The 20,825-nt window shown below is 36.4% G+C and overlaps 5 protein-coding genes across 5 annotated transcripts; 2 read left to right on the top strand and 3 right to left on the bottom strand.

Annotated features, from left to right (window-relative positions):
- Positions 1 to 1,550: 1,550 nt before the first annotated feature.
- LOC102578471 (protein NUCLEAR FUSION DEFECTIVE 4-like) lies at positions 1,551 to 4,732 on the top strand. The gene is made up of 3 exons (XM_006338640.2): positions 1,551 to 2,104; positions 2,893 to 3,821; positions 3,931 to 4,732. The coding sequence occupies exons 1-3, from the start codon at positions 1,769 to 1,771 to the stop codon at positions 4,436 to 4,438; spliced, it is 1,773 nt and encodes a 590-aa protein (XP_006338702.1). The 5' UTR covers positions 1,551 to 1,768; the 3' UTR covers positions 4,439 to 4,732.
- Positions 4,733 to 4,990: 258 nt separating this feature from the next.
- Positions 4,991 to 6,780, bottom strand: LOC102578144 (peroxidase 51). Its single transcript, XM_006338639.2, has 3 exons — positions 6,360 to 6,780; positions 5,896 to 6,087; positions 4,991 to 5,793 (listed from the first exon to the last, which is right to left on the bottom strand). The coding sequence occupies exons 1-3, from the start codon at positions 6,567 to 6,569 to the stop codon at positions 5,218 to 5,220; spliced, it is 978 nt and encodes a 325-aa protein (XP_006338701.1). The 5' UTR covers positions 6,570 to 6,780; the 3' UTR covers positions 4,991 to 5,217.
- A 1,462-nt stretch (positions 6,781 to 8,242) lies between these two features.
- Positions 8,243 to 12,006, top strand: LOC102606135 (zinc finger protein 511). The gene is made up of 4 exons (XM_006338638.2): positions 8,243 to 8,454; positions 8,539 to 8,606; positions 9,875 to 10,073; positions 11,224 to 12,006. Exons 1-4 carry the CDS (start codon positions 8,326 to 8,328, stop codon positions 11,590 to 11,592), a joined length of 765 nt encoding a protein of 254 aa, XP_006338700.1. The 5' UTR covers positions 8,243 to 8,325; the 3' UTR covers positions 11,593 to 12,006.
- A 417-nt stretch (positions 12,007 to 12,423) lies between these two features.
- Positions 12,424 to 13,733, bottom strand: LOC102605798 (ribonucleoside-diphosphate reductase small chain). The gene has a single exon (XM_006338637.2). It carries the CDS (start codon positions 13,612 to 13,614, stop codon positions 12,625 to 12,627), a length of 990 nt encoding a protein of 329 aa, XP_006338699.1. The 5' UTR covers positions 13,615 to 13,733; the 3' UTR covers positions 12,424 to 12,624.
- A 643-nt stretch (positions 13,734 to 14,376) lies between these two features.
- Positions 14,377 to 20,148, bottom strand: LOC102605455 (uncharacterized protein YciO). The gene is made up of 9 exons (XM_006338636.2): positions 19,669 to 20,148; positions 19,434 to 19,549; positions 18,613 to 18,666; positions 18,481 to 18,505; positions 18,185 to 18,307; positions 17,611 to 17,777; positions 17,434 to 17,503; positions 15,898 to 15,996; positions 14,377 to 14,915 (listed from the first exon to the last, which is right to left on the bottom strand). Exons 1-9 carry the CDS (start codon positions 19,888 to 19,890, stop codon positions 14,859 to 14,861), a joined length of 933 nt encoding a protein of 310 aa, XP_006338698.1. The 5' UTR covers positions 19,891 to 20,148; the 3' UTR covers positions 14,377 to 14,858.
- Between the last annotated feature and the right edge of the window lie 677 nt (positions 20,149 to 20,825).

The following is a 20,825-nucleotide window of genomic DNA, read 5'->3' as shown; positions in this document are numbered from 1 at the left end:
ATAGAGAGGTGAATAGGAGTTCTCCAAATTTGGAGAACTCCTATTCACCTCTCTATAAATGGAGAATAGAAAGTAATTTAGAGGGTGGTTGGAGAGCCCTTTCTCTATTTTACTCTCCAAATATAGAAAATGGAGAGTAAAATAGAGTGGGGTTGGAGATGGTCTAAGAAAATCTCATTTGAGAAATTATCTGTTTAATTCACTAGACCATTCGGCTTTTAGCTAAAATAAAGTATAATTAAGGAGTCCAAAGTGTGCGTGGGACAGGTTGGATCCAAGTGGATAGCTGTGGCCTGTGGCTGATCATCAATCTCACATGCTATTATTGGCATCGAATCCGAATAAATAAGTTTGTTCCTCTAGAGCCTGTCGGCTGCAAGTGGTCAAAGTGGCCTTCTTCCAATTAATCATTCCTTAGTACGCTTTTTAACATTTTTTTTGGTAATCTATAATGAAAAAAATGCAGTGGATCCACTTGAACCTTGTTTTTTTGATAATCTATAATGAAAAAAATGCATTGGATCCACTTGAACCTTGTTTTTTTGGTAAACAACAAAAGTTGATTATTACAAATTGTGAAATACCATTTTTTAAAAATCAAACATCAATTTTGTAAAGGAAGCAGAATTATGACTCTCTAATAAACATGTCCCTTAACGGCAAGCAAATATAACTTTCTATTTGCCTTGGAAGTAGACTCCACATAAGTTATATATGCAATGTCAGTTAATTTTTGTTTAGTCACATTCTATGATATTCGGTTAAGTTGGGTGGTATTTACGCTACAGACTAAAAATTTAATAACTTTAATATAATAAAAATTAATAGTTTTTTTAGATGAATAATTTTGATTGATTTTTTAGTTAATTACTTAATTTTGACTAATGCTTTAAGATGAAGCAATTCTATGTATATTAACACTTATTTTATATTTTCTTAAAGTTTTTGTGTTATTTATATTATTTATTATATTAATTAATATAATTTCTAAAATTTAAGATCTTCCATCCATGCTTACTCCAACACTTGAGGCGTACGCCTAAGCTCGTATCAAATGTACTTGCTCCCAACACCTTGAGGCTTATGCCTAGGCTCGTATCAGATAAATTGCCCCATTTTATATCTGCGTCTCCTTAAAGAAAAATAAAATGACGTAATCCAATTACATTAATAGTAACCCTCTTTCTATGTTTAAACCAAAATGAAATTAGGTGACGAGAAGGCGAGGTTAAAAGGAGAAAAGTTTGTTAATATTATAGGTAAGTAATTTCGTGAAACAGTTGCCCAAAGTTTTGCAAAGTATATCTGTTGGTGAAACAGACATTCTTAACAAGCCAACAAAATCCACCGCCCGCCGTCACCACTAGTCTTGCCAATGCAATAGTGCTCTGTGTGTTTTGTTTGTTTCTCCAACACTGGAAACTGTTTATGTAATTATTTTTGAAAGGTCACCAAAATGATAAAAAAATGAGTGACGTTTCAATATTGTCTTCCGTGCTATATTTGGCTTTTATTTTATGTGCGACCCTTTTCTCTTGATCAAGTTGGTCCTTTTGTTTATTTATATTTATTTATATCATACACTACCTAAAACAAAACATCATTGAATCAAAATATATATGGAGTAATTTTTTCTAATCTCCGACCTCAGAGTTTTTAATTTGTTATTCATTACGGATGAAAAGGTGAAAGATAGACAGACAGGTCCTTTGACTTCCCCCAAGAAAGATTTAGAATCTGAATTCTCAAAGGCAATTTTGATCTAACAATGGTTCGTTTGAAAGAGAGATTCAGTTTGTTCTTCAATAACAGATGGCTTGTATTCGTAGCTGCAATGTGGATTCAGAGTTTTGCTGGCATTGGGTATTTATTCGGCAGTATTTCTCCCATCATTAAGAGCTCTTTGAATTATAATCAGAAGCAAATTGCCAGATTGGGTGTCGCTAAGGACTTGGGCGATAGTGTTGGATTTCTGGCTGGGACTTTATCCGAAATCTTGCCTTTATGGGCTGCTCTTCTTGTGGGTGCTGTTCAGAACTTCATTGGTTATGGCTGGGTTTGGCTCATCGTCACCGGCCGATCTCCTACTCTTCCTTTATGGGTTGTGAGTACCTATCTCTTACCCAATTTCTTTATTGCTGATTTCAAATCTTTCAACTTTCTTTGTGTATAATTTTTAATTGAAATCTATTACAAATGCTCTGATTTATTATTGGATCAACTAGCGGTACTGAGTTCTTACCGTTTTAGGCCAATGAGGTTATTGATTTATCGTCTACATTGGGATTCAGGGGTTTATAAGTCTAATTGATATCTCATTTATGTCTTTCTGAACTACTAATCTGCTTTTAGAGTACTATCAATAGTTTTAGTCAAATTTGGTTGTGGTGCTTCTGAATTTTGCAATGTGATCAATGGACTAGTTACAGTAATCCATTCATAATTATGTATTCAATTTGAACTCAGGTAGACGCGAAGAACCTGTTGCTCTATCTACATACCCTTCATAGATCTGATATTTCTAGTTTGAAGAACTTCTAATATAATTAAACCACTCCGGATTAAGGCTGAAGAGCAAGGGGTTTTACTTGTGAACCTAATAATTATCAACTTGCCTTCTTTTCCTCCCATCATCTATCATTTCCTATTAGAGTTTGTCAACATTAAACCCGATTTTTACCATTTTCCTAGTCCCCACGGGGAAGAAAAATGCTTGTTAACTATTGTGGAATTGAATGCCCTTCTTGCAGTACTGGTTATTCTCCTGAAGACGTTATTTATTACTATTATGTTTTGACGGATCAAAATCGCTTGTTTACTGCCAGCTATGATGATTTGGCGTGTACTTCTAATTTGTCAAAGAATTGACTCATTTCAGCTATTTCTCTGCAGATGTGCCTTCTTATATTTATAGGAACAAATGGAGAAACCTACTTTAATACAGCCGCACTTGTCTCAGGTGTGCAAAATTTCCCTAAAAGCCGTGGCCCTGTGGTGGGAATACTGAAGGGATTTGCTGGGTTGGGTGGTGCAATTATGACTCAAATATATGCACTGATCCATTCCCCCGATCATGCTTCACTTATATTTATGATTGCTGTGGGACCGGCAATGGTGGCTATCGCCCTCATGTTTATAATCAGGCCTGTTGGTGGCCACAGACAAGTCAGACCATCTGACGGATTCAGTTTTTCATTAATTTACAGCATTTGCCTCATTTTGGCTTCTTACCTGATGGGCGTCATGCTTGTTCAAGACCTCATTGATGTTAGCCACACAGTCACTACAATCTTCACAGGGATTTTGTTTGTTCTATTGCTTATTCCTGTGGCGATTCCCATCTCATTGACTTTCTCGCAAGAAACTAGAGTACCATCAGAAGAGGCTCTTTTATCTGAGTCACAAAAACAAGATCCTGGAGTATCTGGACATGATCAGGAAATTATATTTAGTGAGGTTGAAGATGAGAAGCCTAAGGATGTAGACTTGCTTCCAGCATTAGAAAGGCAAAAAAGAATTGCCCAACTGCAAGCAAAACTAGCCCAAGCAGCTGCAGAGGGAGCAGTGAGGGTCAAAAGAAGACGGACCCCTCATAGAGGGGAGGACTTTACCCTAATGCAGGCTTTGATAAAGGCAGACTTTTGGATTATATTCTTCTCACTACTTTTTGGTTCTGGATCTGGTTTAACCGTGATTGATAACTTGGGCCAGATGAGCCAATCTTTAGGATATGATAACACACATGTATTTGTTTCCATGATCAGCATATGGAACTTCCTCGGTCGTGTTGGGGGTGGATACTTTTCTGAAATAATTGTGAGGTACATAACATTCACTTCTTACATATTTTGACAATATTAACTGAACATCATAATGTCCTTCGTTTCAATGAATATTTTTCTCATGCAAGCTTGTCCTATTGACATACAGAGATCATGCCTACCCAAGACATGCAGCCATGGCTGTTGCCCAAGTTGTAATGGCTTTCGGGCATTTCTTCTTTGCCATGGGCTGGCCAGGGGCTATGTACATTGGTACTCTTCTGGTAGGGCTCGGTTATGGGGCTCATTGGGCTATCGTGCCAGCTGCTGCTTCCGAATTGTTTGGCTTAAAGAATTTTGGGGCTTTGTACAATTTCCTCACTATTGCGAACCCAGCTGGTTCACTAATATTCTCAGGTGTTATTGCTAGTAGTATATATGATAGTGAAGCTGAAAAGCAAGCTCAACAGCGTCATCCCGGCCAATGGAATGGGGCATCTTTTTTATCAAGTTTTCTAGCTGTGGATGAACCTTTAAAGTGTGAAGGTGCCATATGCTTCTTCTATACTTCCTTAATACTTTGTGGACTCTGCATCGTTGCTTCTATTCTAAGCATGATTCTGGTTTACCGAACAAAGACTGTATACACTAGTCTTTACGGAAAATCTCGTACATAATTCATCCGGCAAGTGAAAGCTTGGATAGAAGTTTGAGTAATTTGCACAGATACTTTCAACCAGCTTATGGATCTAAGAGCATTTCGTTGAGGTGACATTGTTAGCCATAACCAGAACACTTCCTCCAGAATGTGAGCAAGACAATGGAGATGGCAAAGCTGCCTTTTTTTGCTCTTAGAAGCTTTTCCTATTTATGTGAGATAAATGTTTGTATTGCAATTTTTGATTGGTGTATATTTCCATTGTCATTCAAACTTGAAATTGTTACATTTTGGTTGTCAACCATTTCATTTATTGATTGTTCATTATTTTTCTTTTGATCGTAAATGGCTTTACGCTGCACAATGTAGAGGTTCTAGTCCAGTGACATTGACAACTCGCTATATTTGGAAGAAATTCATAAATTATGATATCTAATGCTATAGGATGGCATCTACCTAAATACAATTACCAGAAAACCCAAGTAGATTAACATGCATAAAATTGACTAAAGTTCATGCTTGTTGATGATGTAAATTATTGCACCAGGTGCAACCATGTTGAAGTCAAAACTGAATTCAGTAACACAGAGGTTGGATTCATTTAAGTGTTCAATACAAGAATGATTGCAAAATTCGAAAGAAATCCAATCTCTAGGCCTTATACACGTTATTTATTTAATCCAATTACATCAAATATTGCCAAAAAACAACAATAAACTATTTCCACTCTTCGGACTTTATAACATGGATTTACAAAATAGCATCTTTTTTCCTTTCATTGAAGGTAGAACATGGACCTCATGAGTTGAACCTGGTGCAGTCCAGTCTTATTTCACCTTGGTCACCAGTTTTGACACCAACCCTTCCGAGTTTTCTCATTGCAGTGACAAAAGCTCCATTGAAGTCGAAAGCATTATTAGCAAAATCACTAACAGTGCCTTGAGACGATTCATCAGTGAAGAGCACCTGATCTGAGGTGAACAAACCCTTTCCTTTAACCAGATTCTTGTAATACTCATTGTCAAAGGTTCGTGGAGTCGCAGGGTCCATGTTTATAGCGATGGATGGATCTACATTTTGAGGGCACATATCCTTAAGTTCTTTAGCATATTCTGGATCCAAAGAAGGGTCAACAGGGTTGGATGGGGTAAATGAGTAGAGACGGTTTGCAAAACGGTCACAATGAGAGAAGCCAAGTGTGTGAGCCCCTGAAAGAGCTATCATGTCAAACTGGCTGAGATTGTGGCTGGCAAACATAGTGTTCAGTTGAATGAGATTGAAGTCAGGTTCTGGCAATTTTCCAGCAACCCGAGATGCCTGGGAGATGAGCCCATCACGACGTCCCAATTCTACATTGTATGAAGGACCCCCTGCCTGAAATGAACAAGTCAAGTGTATGGTAAATGAAGAGAAAGAAAAATGTCAAAGCAAAAAGAAAGGGGTATGGCAGTGGATGGTTTCTGTGTCCTCGATTACCAGCACTACAACGTCTCTAGTGGCAATAGCTAAGATATCTGCACATGATACTACTCCAGGACACTGAGCCTCTACGGCTTGTTTTGCCTTTACCACAGTGTCAAAGCCATCTCCTGCAAGGGAAAGGTTATCCTTGGAATCCTTTTCCGCGTCTCCATTTGGTGAAGCTATCATAACAGACGCGTCACATCCCTGAGGAAATGTGCAAAAGAGACGAGAAATGAACAATTTTGGGAAGATGAAGAATGTCAATTTTTTTGCTGCCCACCAAAACAGGACCAGAATATTGTTGGTAGCAGCTATTCAAAGTATAGAATAAGTCTCTTGATCTCTTTTATGTTAAGAAATACTAATAATTATTCTTGCTTGTTCTAAAACTTAAACCATAATTCAAAGAACTAACTTGGGACACTGCGACATGAGTAACAGCTTAATTCTAGAGAGAAATTGTTGCAGAAGATTACCTCAACAAAGCAATCATGGAAAAAGAGACGCAAAGTCGCTGGAATAGTGACAAAAGTCTGGCTGAACTTTATAGACACAGCTTGCTGAACTATGAATTCCACATTAGGACAAGTAAAACCATAGAAGTTCTCTACTAGTTGCCCTTCAGCTCCGCCAAGAATCACTATGATTGCCAAGATCAACACATTCAAGCCCCTCAATCTCTCCATTTTTCACTTTCTTGATGAAAAAATTGATCCTTCTTTTTTCTCTCTTTTACTTTTCTCCCTTTACCATCCAATGACTTATAGTAGCAGAACAAACATATACATATATATACTAGTAGAAGAAAAGTAATCAGGAAGGTAAATGAAGGCTGATTCTTGTATCACTGATTTGTTACAGGTCGTTATACTTGTTCCAAGTGTGTCCTAGCTGGATGAGTGGAAAAACTTTCCCACATACAGTACAGTGTTTTTACTGAACCAATCAAACACGACGTCTGTCTTTTTTTTTAAAACGAGTATATAAGTAGTAAATTAATATAGTTTGATGTGAACATTGAATAGTGACTAATTTGTTGTTTATTTGATGAGCGTGGTGGGTGGACGGTGCACCATCTATTATATTGCAGCTTACCCAATTAACTACTTCCACGTGACTATTTCCATCTTCATACTTCATGTACGTTGCCTTAGTCTCTTAAGTATAAGATATTAATTCTAATTTTCTTCTCATTTATATTAAACTTGTGTCCTGATGGAAAATGTAAAGCAATTATGGATGATCGATCAAACACACAGAAGAATGCGTCCAGGTCAGATCTGACGGCTGAGGGAAAAGTAAATTTCAACTATATATTAAATCAAATTCTACTTCTTAAAGTTGGAGTATTTTAGTTGAATAATTGTGCTAATTGTTTACGTGATTGCGTGTTAATACTGTGTTTAAAATATATATGCTCTTATTAGCAATATTCAACGCTGTTGTTTGGTGATGGTGCATTCTTCTAGTTGCAATCCAATTTGATCTACTCCCACCTAGCAAGTTATTGAAACTTAGACAATGACACATTAACTAATCAAATAACAATAATTAAAATGATCCATATTTGGAAAAAGGCAATTGCGAGATAAAATAACAAGCTAGATATGTAGTATATTTTTCTTCTCCTCTAAATCACTAAATGCATACGTAATTAAATTGACTTGGCATCTCCAACACAATAAATCAAATAATTCATCCAACCTCAAGCCATTGATGGATACTGTTTCAAGTAAATGACTTTTATTTTTCAAATAAAAAATTGTGCAGTGCAGCTGGGGGGCCGGGAGAGACAAATGTGGCAGCTATTAGTTTATCCTCCCATTGCAATATCAACTACAATAATATTAATAATATATGGGGTTGTATCTATTGACAAAATCTTGAGAAGATGCACCTTCGTTGTGTACGGTATATTATCACGCAAAATATAACTCAAACTTGAAAAATAAAACGAAATTAAACTGTGATAATAGTGTAAAAAAGTTGTTAAGCAGGATATGTAATTATTTTTCGAGTCTCAATGAATTGTGAGCTGGCTTGTTAGAGTGAAAAATGCTGCTTAGGTGCATCTTCTGGCAATTCCACTTGCCAATTATATTTCCCCTAATCCAGCGACTCTATTTCTTGATATAACAAGGTTTTTTCTTATTACGTGTATTAGGCCATCAAATTAACGTGCATAACATAAAAAAAACATTTTTTTCTTATTGTAATTTCACTTTTATTGAGGGGTTTAGGCAGATTCCTATATCTGCATTAATATCCAAACAGAGAATATGAAGAGAAGGGGGAATAATAATGTAATAAAAGATCATCTACATTTGCAAAATTAACTTTACATTATTATTATTTTTTGTATAAAATATTTTAAGACTTTCGAGAAAGGCAAAAACGTCGCAAAACGGCAAAAACAGAGGTAGGGAATGAAATTCAAAATTAATGGCGATGGAGTTTGAAACGCAAACCCAATTAGGGTTTCCGTTCTGGAGCCCAACTCGTCGACGTTTTGGTCCTGATGATCCCTTCTTCGCTTACGGTAACATTCAAAGAGAGCTTCTCGCTAAGCAGGTTCGTTCCTTCTCCCTCCTCTCTATCCTCTCCATAATTTGAACTTGCGATCTATCTGTTCACTCTCTTTTTCTTCATTTCCAGGTTGCATTGGATTTGACTGAAGAAGAGAACCAGTTAGTTCAAAATACTATCACAGATGAGGAAATCAGGTATACCTATTGAAGCTCCTCCATAGTTTATCAGCTTTATATACTGAGAAACATCAAAAGACAGTGACATTAAACTATAATGTTGAAGGATATTTTAACAGAATTCAGGATCATGTTCATAATCAGAGTGCTCTTCCCTTTTTGTTGAGATTGAGGAAATATGCACTTATGTATTTTCTCTAAGAGTGAAACAAATCTGTGCTTTTAATGTGTTTGCTTGTAGCCTCAAGTACAAAAGAGAAGTTGGACTAGTTAGGATATACATTAGGACGTGGTTGCAAAATTCTTATTAAACATGCTTGGCAATTTTTTGTGTTGCAAAGTCCAGTGAAAGATCAGAGCCTTGATTATAGATTAAGAATAGGTGAGAATCGTGAGATGTTGGTCCTTAGATACTAATATCTTTATGATGTCAGTTGTCTTTACATGCCTTTTAATGCAGTAACCTGCGAAGGTCGCTGCAGTCACGAGTTTAATACTGGGCATTTCTTCCTAGTTGAATATTGTTGGCTTTTTATCAAACACTGTTACATACTCAAGCGAAGGGTATTGAACACTTCTTGGTATACAAAAAAGTTGAGAGGTGCATCCGCACAAGGAAGGTTAGGTGCACAAGCAAAAGGGAGATGGTGACAGAGCTGAAAGGGGAGAAAAATTCACCAAAAGAGTACTGTAATGTTAGTATATATTTATGAATTTTCTAATAAAGATAAGCTTAGGAAAGCAACGGGCAACGGCTCCCTCTTTTTTGTCAGTTCTGTGGTCACTCCAAAATTGAGAACGCAGAAGTTAAGGGATGGATTTTGTATCTTTATATCTAGATATTTACAGGAGCTGAAATAATTAAGAAGAAACTAGAGGCTAACTTTACAATATATCGGTTTCCACTTTCTGGTTCTAGTCAGGATATTAATTTGCATGAAGTTTTGCATAGATTGAATAATGACCTAGTTTTGTGTTCACTATGTGATACAATCACTATATCACTTTCTCAGATCTTCTTTGCCTAGCCACAATATGCTATAGTGCTCATTTGCACCTGCATTTACTGGTGCTGAGGTTCTTTTTTCTTCTTTATTACTGTAAAATATCAAGATCCTAATTATGTATTGTTTAACTTGTTATTTTTTTAATGGATGTAATATTCTTAGCTTGTTATTTTTCTGTCAATCTTGAGGTGATTTCTGGGTTTGTTTACTACAACAATTTTTTGGGAAATCTATTAATACAATACTAATTTCTGATAATATCGATTAAATGCTTGACAGCAATCTCTTCTGTCCAATCATTGGTTGTGGTGCACAGATGAAAAATCTGGATGACTTTGAAGACCACTATGTTACACGACATACTGCATCTTGCTCTGTCTGCTCTCGAGTTTACCCAACATCACGCCTGCTCAGCATACATGTGTCAGAGGCTCATGATTCCTTTTTTCAGGCAAAAGCTGCTCGTGGCTTTCCCATGGTAACATTTTATCTCATAGTTTTCTTTAGGATGTCCCATAGAAAATGAGGCAAAACCCCTTGCACTCTTTAAACACTGAAAGAGTGTTATTAGAATATACCTGAGAAGGAAGAAAGTTGAATCAGCAAAATGACACGATTCAACAACTGATGAATTGTTTGTTGAATCATCTAATTCGCGCTCGCTCTAAAAAAATAGACTATCCATACTATAAATAGAGAATCATCAAGAACTGCCATTTTCCAGAAAACACTTCTTTCGATAATAAATCAATCCTTGCACTCAAAAGAGATTTCTAAAACAAACAGTGGCTTGAGAATTAAGACTGTACCGACTTTAAATCTTGTATAATTTTTTTCTTCTCCCTATTTCAAAGTAAAGTTGTAGTCTGAATTCTCCAGCCATTGTTTATTTAAGAAATCTCTTTTGAGGGTAAGGATTGATTTATTATCGAAAGAAGAGTTCTCTGGCAAATGATAGTTCTTGTTGATTCTCTATTTATATTGTGAATAGTCTATTTTTAAGAGTGAGCATGAATTGGATGATTCAACAAACAGATCATCAGTTGGTGAATCATGCCATTTTGTTGATTCAACTTTCTTCCTTCTCATGTATATTCTAAATGTAGCATGCAGTTCCTGTTTGTTAAGGTAATAGCTGAAGGGATTGTGCAGGCACATACGTGAACAGTTTATGTGCATCGTCTGGGTTAATGTGGGGCTTATACATAACCCATCCTGAATTTGCATCATCATGCCCAATCCCTTCCCAAGGAGATAGAAGTTTGCATGTCTTTCCAAGTTTATAAGCTGCATGTTATCGGCCTTCTTGATCTTAGTGGTTGAGGAGTTTACTCCTGACCACTAGGTCAAGGGTTCAAGGCTGATAAACAGAAGAAAACCAACAGGATAGGTGTTCTAAAATACCTATTAAGGCATCTGTAAAATTGTAAAAATAAATAAATTATAAGCTGCATGAATCTTTGTTGCAGAATTGGCTCTTTGATTGTGGTTGGTCATGTATATATGAAGTCTGCATGCACTTGTATGTGTTTAGTCTGTTCAAAGAGAGTTATGAGTAACACTGTCTGTTTCGATCTTTTTTAAATGTCTGGATGTAGCTATTTACTGAAATTCTCGTTGTCCTGTAGTATGAGTGCCTGGTGGAAGGCTGTGATGTCAAGTTGAAAAGCTACAAAAGCAGGCAGCAACATCTAGTTGACAAGCATAAATTTCCAGCATCTTATGAGTTCTTCAGAAAAGCTCGTCCATCAAAGAAACAGAGGCAGAAACCGCATCATAAACAAGCATCGAAAAAGACTCAGGAGACGTCAAGTGCAATGCAAGTTGAGGAAGAAACAATAGACAATCTTGTTTCAGCAGTATCGAAATTAACCACTTCGGACTCTCCTTCAGCAATCAGCTTTGGCCGTAGTAGGGCTCGTGGATTGTCATTTGTGCCTCGTGCTGCTAATCGGCAGAGAGGACCAGTCACCTCAACTGGTGGAACAAAAAACTAGTGGCATGCCAATGGAATCTTGAAGCACCTGAAAATGTCAGGCTCATGTTATGAAAGATATGATTTGAAGCTGATTTTCGAGCATTTGCCTGCTACTGACATTGGCTACAACACAATGTGATGATGGTTCCAACATGTTAACCACTGCTCTTTATTGCATGCTCAAAATTTATTGGATGTCTTGTCAAAGGTTGTCACACCTCTGGTGGCTGCAATCAAGAGAACTAAGTTTTTCTCCTATCATGCCCAAACATGTCAAATTTTACTAGTTAATCAATCATAGAAAAGATTGTGGTTTTCATACTATAGCAATTAGCAAATATTAATCCAATTATTTGGTTGTTATATCTCATTTAAGTTTCTTATGAAAATATATGCACTCCTGCCCATGGGTGCATTAGCATTTCAATTTGAATTTGAGGAATTCGTGTTGCACAGTCAAAGAGCCCAATGATCATGGATGGGGCTAAATTACCCCACTTTGTGAAAAGATTCAATAGTTCACTGTTACATGAAACAGTCTGAGATAGTTTCTGTTACTCTAGCCCAATCATTCATCTCAGAATTTAGCAAACCCAATTTTCTAGGTAGATTTATTACTTGGTGTGCTGGAACAAAATGAACCTGCAAACCCAATTTTCTAGGTGGATTTGTTACTTGGTGTACTGGAACAAAATGAACCTGACTGATTGATTGATTGGTAAATTTGTTCCTGGAATATTAAATCTGAAACCTATCAGAGATTCAGTTAAAATTGCAGAATTTCCAACTACAGGAAATAGGTTGGTTTCATCATATCAATTCAGAAGAATTGAACATCCAAAGAATTAAGAAGGGAAACTGTAATAATTGGAAGTGCTGTAAAAGCACTTTTCATACTGGGACAATGAACAAACAACATAATAACCACTTATTACAATACTTATACTGATGTTAATGAGACACAAACTTATATAACTGAACGAACAACATAAATCTAATTATACCAAGATAATTTTAAAAAAAATAAGAAAAAGAAGCTAGAATACTAAATTTAGAAGTCCTCATCCAGCTTGAATTCATGGGTATCACCATTACCATTCAAACTGGACATAACAGAGGCCTTCTGATACTCCCCAACTCTCTTCTCAAAGAAATTAGTCTTCCCTTGTAGGCTAATCAGCTCCATCCAATCAAATGGATTCTGAGCATTGTACATCTTGTCATAACCCAAAGCATCCAACAATCTATCAGCGACAAATTCTATGTATTTACTCATCAAATCTCCATTCATCCCCACCAGAGCACAAGGAAGAGCATCACACACGAACTCCCTTTCTATCTCCACAGCATCTGCAATAATTCCCCTGACTCGCTCCTCAGTTAGCTTCGTCCTTAGCAAACTGTAAAGCAAACACGCAAAATCACAGTGCAAACCTTCGTCTCTTGAAATTAACTCATTTGAGAAGGTTAATCCAGGCATTAACCCCCGTTTTTTCAACCAAAATATCGAACAGAAGCTTCCGCTGAAGAAAATCCCTTCAACACAAGCAAAAGCCACCAAGCGCTCCGCGAAGGTTTCGGAACCATCGATCCAACGAAGGGCCCATTTCGCCTTCTTTTCAACACAAGGGATGGTCTCGATTGCACGGAACAATTTGCTCTTTTCGTCAGAATCCTTTATGTACGACTCCAACAGCAAACTGTACATCTCGGAATGGATATTCTCAATGGCGATTTGGAACCCATAGAAAGCACGCGCCTCAGCAACCTGGACATCTTTCATGAACCTTCCAGCGAGGTTCTCTAAAACGATGCCGTCTGAGGCGGCAAAGAAGGCAAGCACATGAGTGATGAAATGTCTTTCACCGGATGTTAGGTTTTCCCAGTGACGATTATCAGAAGATAGATCGACTTCTTCTACCGTCCAGAAAGATGCCATGGCTTTCTTGTACATTTCCCAAATCTGTGGATACTGAATTGGGAACATACAGAATCGATCTGGGTTAGAGGCGAGCAAAGGCTCTTCTGGGATAAGAGGCATTTTTGTTTCTGAAAATTGGATAAGAAATTCTAGGGTTTAGTAGAGATGGCTGCTTGAGAAAAATGGTGGGGAATGTGAAGATATTTAAAGACGGCAGAGGCAAAAGGTGTTAGGTTTCAATTAAAAACAGTGAGCGCGGTATTTGAATTTTTTTAGGAGAAGCTTGCGGGAGAATGAACATAATCCAACTGGCTGGGGGACTAAACTAATGGACCACAAAATTTCGAGTTTCAAATTTTGCCGCCATTATTAAAATATTTCAATATTCAGTTTTACCTTTTCTCTAAAGCGTGCATCGTACGATTTGCATTTTGTGCGGTAAATTTTGGTGCAATTCATTTGACCAAACGTTCGGTATTAGAGAAACTTTTACCAACTTCTTTTCCAAAAACAGAAATAATTCTCTATATGGGGTTTGATGGATAAGAAAATCTTCAATACTTCTGAAAAAGAAAGTCATTTCATGTACCGGTTCAAGTCTATTTGTATCTCAATTGTTATACAATTTAATCTTTAATCATACTAATATTTATGCTCGATAGTAACTATTGGCCATCATTTATCAGCAATGTGTTTCGTTACTCAAACGGATAAAAGATCATTCTATTATACAACATATAAACCAATCAAGCTTCCTTCTCCACTAGAAATATGTAGGAGTAGTACCCAAAGTAGGAAAAAGAAGATAAAATATTACTGTTACCGGAAGAATTACTTTAGAAAATATTAAATTAATTCTTTTAATCACAACCAACTTGATTGTTATAAAAACATCAAACAGTAGTTATTTCAACCTTTCAATTGATCAGAAACAGTTACAGTAATTGAAACCAAATAGAACCCCTCCCCACCCCTCGACATAGACCATAGAACTTAGAGCAGGACTTCTCCCTTCACTACATGACGAGAAAGAAAATAGAGGCATGGCGCTCTGGCAGGACAATGCTTCCACAGTTTTCACGAAGGAGCTTGCAGGAGAAACGCAATAGAAATCACCAGAGGGCAGGGAATGAGAGAGAGTGATCATTACATGCTTTAGAGTTTAGACAAGCAAAACATTACATGTGATTCTTGATTTACCACATTAAGTATTTACAGCAATCTACACTAATGAAGACTAAAAGACTCTGTTCAAGATCAACAAGGGATTCACCATCTTATCTGTGTGCTGTACAAGAGCTCTGGCTTGAGGAAGTGTACATTTTAAGCAGTACTTCTTACTTAAACAGCGGCAACAATGGGTTCTATTCATCTACAGCAGAATCATCATCTTCCACTATCATCCAAGGCTGCTTAGGACCCTGAACAAATGTAAACAAGAAAAACAAAGAGGATCATCATATAAACGCAAACATTCTAATTCAGAGAATTGACAGGAGAGAAGAGAGAAAAAGTTGATCCATGGTTATTAACTTATTCACCTTACCAGTGAACAAATCAACCATAGTTTTATTATGAATACAAAAATGGATGAGAGACAGAAAACAGCCGGTCATGAACTATTTTCCGATCATTATTTTGATGCAAATCACTTTTTAAAGAGCACTATGCTATAAATTTCCAGTCATGTTATTTCTCCTACAATGCATAAACTGGTATCTGGCATCTCCACTTAAGCTTGTCGCAATTGCGTCTATATGATATGTTTCCTAACTGCTTTTTAACCATTTCATGAACCTTGCATCCTTCTGACACGGCAACTCAGTACTAATGCTTGCTGGCACGCACTTAAGCAGTTTTCTCCTTTCAACATGATGTATCTATGGTATTGAGACGCTCTTCTACAATCCAGATTAATTATTTTTTGACCACACGTACCAGTTTAGTATTTAATTTACTTTGTAAATTTTGATGTGGTTGCTTAAGCAAGTCTCTGCATCTGGGAAACAAAATCATATACAGCACAAGGCGAGCAGCATTCTTCTATTGTCATCTCTTTGGCAGCTTTGTCTAAATTACAGTTTTTATGTATTGCCAGACTCTTATACAATACAGAAAACCAACCCGAGTGCAGTTGTCACTGACGAAGGTGCTTATGAAGCTATAAGGCGGCAAGGTTTTTGTCATTATAAAGAGCTATCAGGCTACATGTATTAGATTCTAATTTGACACATAATTCATTGGATATTATGTGTATGCACTCTGAATCAGCTATGAGTCACCATACTTGCCTAATTGGTCATAGCAAATTGTCAGCCCGCTTTCACTAATTTAAAACATATGCAATCATGTAGGCAAACAGAATGCTAAGATTAGGTCCCGAAACCACACTACTGAGTTTACCTTTCCCTGCCGTATAATTCTAGGAGCACTTTCAGTCATATCAACTACAGTTGATGGATCAGCCACACGAACACCCGCATCAACAACAAAATCAAGTCCCTAACATAACCAAAGCAGAAAAGAGAGAAAAACTCAATCCACCATATAACATCTCAACCAAAGAGTGACCACAATAGGACAGGGCACTGACCAAGCAAAACATATAGGACACCAAATATACACATACAGATCGAAGACAAAAGAAAAACATGTACAAGAAATGGAGCTAAATTTAAAGAACGGAAAAGGGTCAAAAATACCCTCAAACTATTCGAAAAGGTTTAAATATACCTTTCATCCATCTATTGGTCTAAAAATACCCCTCAATCCACCTTTTTGGCCTATTTTTACCCTTAAAACTTAACGGATTATTAAAAATTATTATTATTAGTACTACTTATTACGTGGCGTCCTCCTATTGGATAAAATAAAATCCCCAATTAACCAATTTTTTCCAACCCACCCCGATCAAAACCCACAACTCCGTGACCCAAATTCCATTAAACACAATTACACAAGGAATCCCAAATTTAATATTCTCACCCTCTTCGTCTTCTTCGTGGAGCAGCATTTCTTTTTTTTTGGAGCAGCAATTTTTTTAAACAATCCATGGAGCAGAGGCCAGAGGCAACCTCATCATTCCCATGACGAATTCATTGAAGAATTTTGAAAAATTATTTCTCCCTTGTTTATTTTTCATCTTGTTGACCTTTATATGAATAATTATTGTCCCTCTAACTAATATATTACTCCCAATACAGTCTCATTCATATTTGGTTTGTTCTGTTTGATCGATCTAGTTGAATACTTCAATAATTCATAATCTATTTAAACTTTTAATTCTCTGGTTTCCTTATGATCATATTAAAATTCAATTGTTCTTCGAAAAATACCTGCTTTATTTGAAAAATAAAAAATTAATGGCGACGGCTACGAGGAAAGTTGGGGGTTATTTATCTGCCTCTGCTTCATGGATTCCTTTAAAGAATTGCTCCAAAAAGAAAAACGAAGAGGGTGGGTATTAAATTGGGGTCACTTGTGTTTAATTGGATTTGGGTCATAGGAATGTAGTATGGATCGGGCAGGCTGGAAAAAATTGGTGAGTTGGGGATTTTATTATTATCCAATAGGAAGACGCCACGTAATAAGTAGTACTACTAATAATAATTTTTAAAAATCTGTTAAGTTTTAAGGGTAAAAATAGGCCAAAAAGGTGGATAGAGGGGTATTTTTACCCCAATAGATGGATGGAGGGTATTTTTAAACCTTTTCAAATAGTCTAAAGGTATTTTTGACCCTTTTCCGTTTAAAGAATTAAGCATATCCAACTTATGAGTTGCAGCAATAACAGATCCATATGTAAGAGTCACATAACACACAAAGGGAAATACAAAAATTTGTTGATCTCTAAATGCAAAAAAGAAGGGGATGGGGTTGCTTGCAAATTGAAAGTACCAAAAGCAGCCTAAAGCAGTGAAATCTTTAGTGGAATAGTACCTCTGGACCATATACATCAGCTATAATGACGGGATCCAGTATCCACTCATTCTCCTTAGGTGACTTGACGCTGAACCAAATCAAGAAAACTATCATTAGGTATGTAAGCCCAAAACAGAAGTGCAACTGTGCAAAAATCAGTTTACTCATTTTCTCTATGCTAGGATGTCAGAATACCTTGTGGATATTAGAGGTCCATCCAACTTTTCTAAGATTGCTTGACAGACAGGATCATCAGGTATACGAACACCAACATTTTTCCTTGAAGCATATTTGGAAGTTGCAGTCCCGTATCTCGTGCATTGTTTTGGTAGCTGTTTGCTAGCAGTTAAGATGAAAGTGTACTGCCACACAGGTGATTAGTAGTTTAGGTACATTATCAGTATCAAGAGATCTACAGGACTACTCAGACCTGGGTACCCAAAATGTCAAAGATTTAAAGAGTCAAATGATCTTAAGGTCACCTCACGCACCCCCACCCCACCCACCCTGCACGGAAAGAATAAAGGAAAAAATAAGCATGAAGTAAGTCGACGACCAATAAGGAATTTAAGTAGCGAAAGAAATTCTCATACCACATAGTAAAACCTGATGAAGAAATTCGACTCTAGGATATCACTAGACTTCCGAGTTCCGACACTCCCGACATACGTATACCAGATTTATTAAAAATTTACAGCGCATGAATTGGAAAATTTATTAACAATTTACAGCACAATAATCATCTATAAAACACGTTACGCATACTTACAGGACCGGGTAGACAGTGCTTGACTGCTCGAAAAATGTCTGTAAGACCTTGGGCATTACCACGGGGAAATCCAGTTGTATATGTATCTATGTCGCGGAAAGATCGACAAATGATACTAAGTGGCTGTAAAATCATAGAAGATCATAAAGAAGACAGCATGAAGGACAGTGCAAGTGACAAATATGGAGGTACATAGGCAGGGAAGGAAACAAAAAATAAATTGAATCAGATCCAGCATCCACTGGGTTGCTTTATCTGATGCAATGGTTCAGTTCAGCAACATAAATGCAACTTGCCTTTGAAGGTTCTATCTCTTTTATTCTGGCCAAAAGAACAAACGAAAAAGAAATGGACATTGTCATCATGGGACCCGAGAAAGAAATGTAAAGCATTAATTTACGCTAACAGAGAGATTTACTGTAACTTACCTACGAAGACGTTCAATGGCTGAATGACTGTTCAGATCACAAACTATTGCGTACCTGTTTGAAAGATGTCAAATATCAGAATTCAGTGTATAAAAGATTCTGATTGAGGCTTAAAGTACACTTCTTAACCAAATTGATACTCCTCCAATTCATTTTTATATAACACAACTTCATATTGCAAAGAATTAAGATGCTATACTTGCAGTGATTGGAATGTGATGATTATCATCCAAATGTCACTGTTTGGGAATGGCTTCCAGCAGTATGTCCATTTTACTATCCATTTGATAGAAAAAATGATGATCACATTATATTCCCTAGCAGACTAAAGTCAACCTCACTCTATCTAATCTCAAAACAACATTGCATTATTGGATGACGATGTTTCAACACTATCAGCGAAGCCTAAATCCATTAAGTGAAGTAGGTTTGATGCTTAAAGTCTATAATATTTAAAAGCCTAAAATTCAGGCGGCTTTATTGTTGAAGTAAGGAATGAAAAGGTAAAATATGATGACCTAGTTTGACTAATGGAAGTATGAACAAAAAAAGGGAGGAAGTCCTAAATACAAGATATTGATATGCAAGTCCTAGTATCTAGTATACAGAAATGATTGAATAGTAAGTAGAACAGAAAATAAACTTGGAGATATGTGTAAGGTTATATTAGCATTTTCATTTTTACAATAAGCTGGCCAGAAGTTGAACCAAAAAATTTAATATGCAATAATAAGTATAATTAATCCATCAAAAGAAGCCGTTCAGGTATAAACACAAACTAATAAGTATAATTGATAGAAAGGAAGAGAAATAAAACATACAGAGTGTCTGTGGGAATGACTCCAACAGCTCCTCCTTTAAGAAGTTCAACAACTGGATCCAACTTCCAGGAATCCGAGCCAAATTGATCAACTTGAACATAGAGCAATCCATCTTCCTACCACGTTTCGAGTATTAGTACATAAGAAACAAAACAGTAATAAGTCATGCGTAGTCGGAATACTTGCTAATTATATAAGCAAGGAACTGGGCATCTTAAAATTGAGAGATTCAAACCTTAGTTAAGCGAGGAGCCGAGTATTTGAGGCGTTTAGGACTTCTCTTAACCACCGCCAAGGATTGGAATCGGCGGGTTTGGGGAGGAACGGCAGTGTGGAACGACAGGCGAGTGGGGAATGAAGAGAGAGAGCGACGGAATGAGAGAGGCACTGCTCCGGTAACTCCACAGTGTCCCAGTGCTTTAGTTTCCAATGACATCTCTTCCACACCTACAATCATCCTATTGAGAAAGAATGAGACAGAAGACTGGAGAAAGTGGGTTGGTTAGTTGCTGGGCAACTTAATAAATTCACTTCACGACGCCGTTTTCCCTAAAACGAAATTGGATTTCAGAAATGGTTTTATTAGTAATTTTTATTTAAGCTTGAAATATGTAAAACAAACAATTGTGGAGGTTTGATCTCGTTTTAGAATAGTCACAATCCCGTTCACATGAATAAACTATCAGAAAAATCAACCACACATATGCTACATGATTTAGTTCAATACCGGAGGAAAAAGAATATTCTTTCGGTGAAAATAAGGAGGAAGAAATATCCACTCAAGATGAGATGAAGGAAATAATGTCAATTGTCGAACGGATCATTTGAACACATTAGGGTGATAAGTTTATATTTTCACATCATAATATTTTATGTTTAAAAAAAAAACCCCATATACCAATTCATTTCAAGGACAAAAATAAATATCAACCCATTCAGCAAACAAAGCAATTAAATTATGCAGAACGTGGAAACTTCAATTAGAAAGGAGTCAATGTCTTATTTTTAGAATGAAAATAAGAAAGCATAGCAAATATAATAGATATAACAAGGCTCTATAGCTATGGTTTCGATAATTGCTCTCCATAACTATAATTTCGTTTGTTATGGAGGCTGCGGTTTATATATTTCTGTTTGTTTGTATATTTCACTTGCAAATATACAAATAGGGTAAGTATATATAAATTCTGCATTAATACATTTAAAAAAAATTCAGAATTTTGTTTGTATACTTCTCTTGCCAATATACAAACAAGGTAATTTATTTTTAAAAAAATCATAAATCAAATACAAATAGTTAAGGTAAACATATACAAAATTCTGAATTTATACAATCAGAAATCGAATTATATAAATTCTAAATTTATACAAATCAAGCGAATAGTAAAAATT

The sequence above is a fragment of the Solanum tuberosum genome, unplaced genomic scaffold, assembly GCF_000226075.1.
Source record: "Solanum tuberosum cultivar DM 1-3 516 R44 unplaced genomic scaffold, SolTub_3.0 scf00004, whole genome shotgun sequence".
NCBI classification, from domain to species: Eukaryota; Viridiplantae; Streptophyta; class Magnoliopsida; order Solanales; family Solanaceae; genus Solanum; species Solanum tuberosum.
Note: the sequence above shows the minus strand (reverse complement) of the source record. Positions and strands in the feature narration are given on the sequence as shown.

Bases quoted from the DNA above. Each gene is read 5' to 3' on its own strand.
- LOC102605798 (XM_006338637.2), bottom strand. From the start codon at position 13,614: ATGCCTCTTATCCCAGAAGAGCCTTTGCTCGCCTCTAACCCAGATCGA.
- LOC102606135 (XM_006338638.2), top strand. From the start codon at position 8,326: ATGGCGATGGAGTTTGAAACGCAAACCCAATTAGGGTTTCCGTTCTGG. The intron at 8,455-8,538 runs GTTCGTTCCTTC...CTTCATTTCCAG, and splicing joins GAGAGCTTCTCGCTAAGCAG to GTTGCATTGGATTTGACTGA. The intron at 10,074-11,223 runs GTAACATTTTAT...GTTGTCCTGTAG, and splicing joins CTGCTCGTGGCTTTCCCATG to TATGAGTGCCTGGTGGAAGG.
- LOC102578144 (XM_006338639.2), bottom strand. From the start codon at position 6,569: ATGGAGAGATTGAGGGGCTTGAATGTGTTGATCTTGGCAATCATAGTG. The intron at 6,088-6,359 runs GTAATCTTCTGC...ACATTTCCTCAG, and splicing joins TCCATGATTGCTTTGTTGAG to GGATGTGACGCGTCTGTTAT. The intron at 5,794-5,895 runs GTAATCGAGGAC...TGTTCATTTCAG, and splicing joins CTAGAGACGTTGTAGTGCTG to GCAGGGGGTCCTTCATACAA.
- LOC102578471 (XM_006338640.2), top strand. From the start codon at position 1,769: ATGGTTCGTTTGAAAGAGAGATTCAGTTTGTTCTTCAATAACAGATGG. The intron at 2,105-2,892 runs GTGAGTACCTAT...ATTTCTCTGCAG, and splicing joins CTACTCTTCCTTTATGGGTT to ATGTGCCTTCTTATATTTAT. The intron at 3,822-3,930 runs GTACATAACATT...ATTGACATACAG, and splicing joins TTTTCTGAAATAATTGTGAG to AGATCATGCCTACCCAAGAC.
- LOC102605455 (XM_006338636.2), bottom strand. From the start codon at position 19,890: ATGATTGTAGGTGTGGAAGAGATGTCATTGGAAACTAAAGCACTGGGA. The intron at 19,550-19,668 runs GTTTGAATCTCT...GAAACGTGGTAG, and splicing joins CGGCTCCTCGCTTAACTAAG to GAAGATGGATTGCTCTATGT. The intron at 14,916-15,897 runs GTAAACTCAGTA...ACATTTGTTCAG, and splicing joins GAATTATACGGCAGGGAAAG to GGTCCTAAGCAGCCTTGGAT.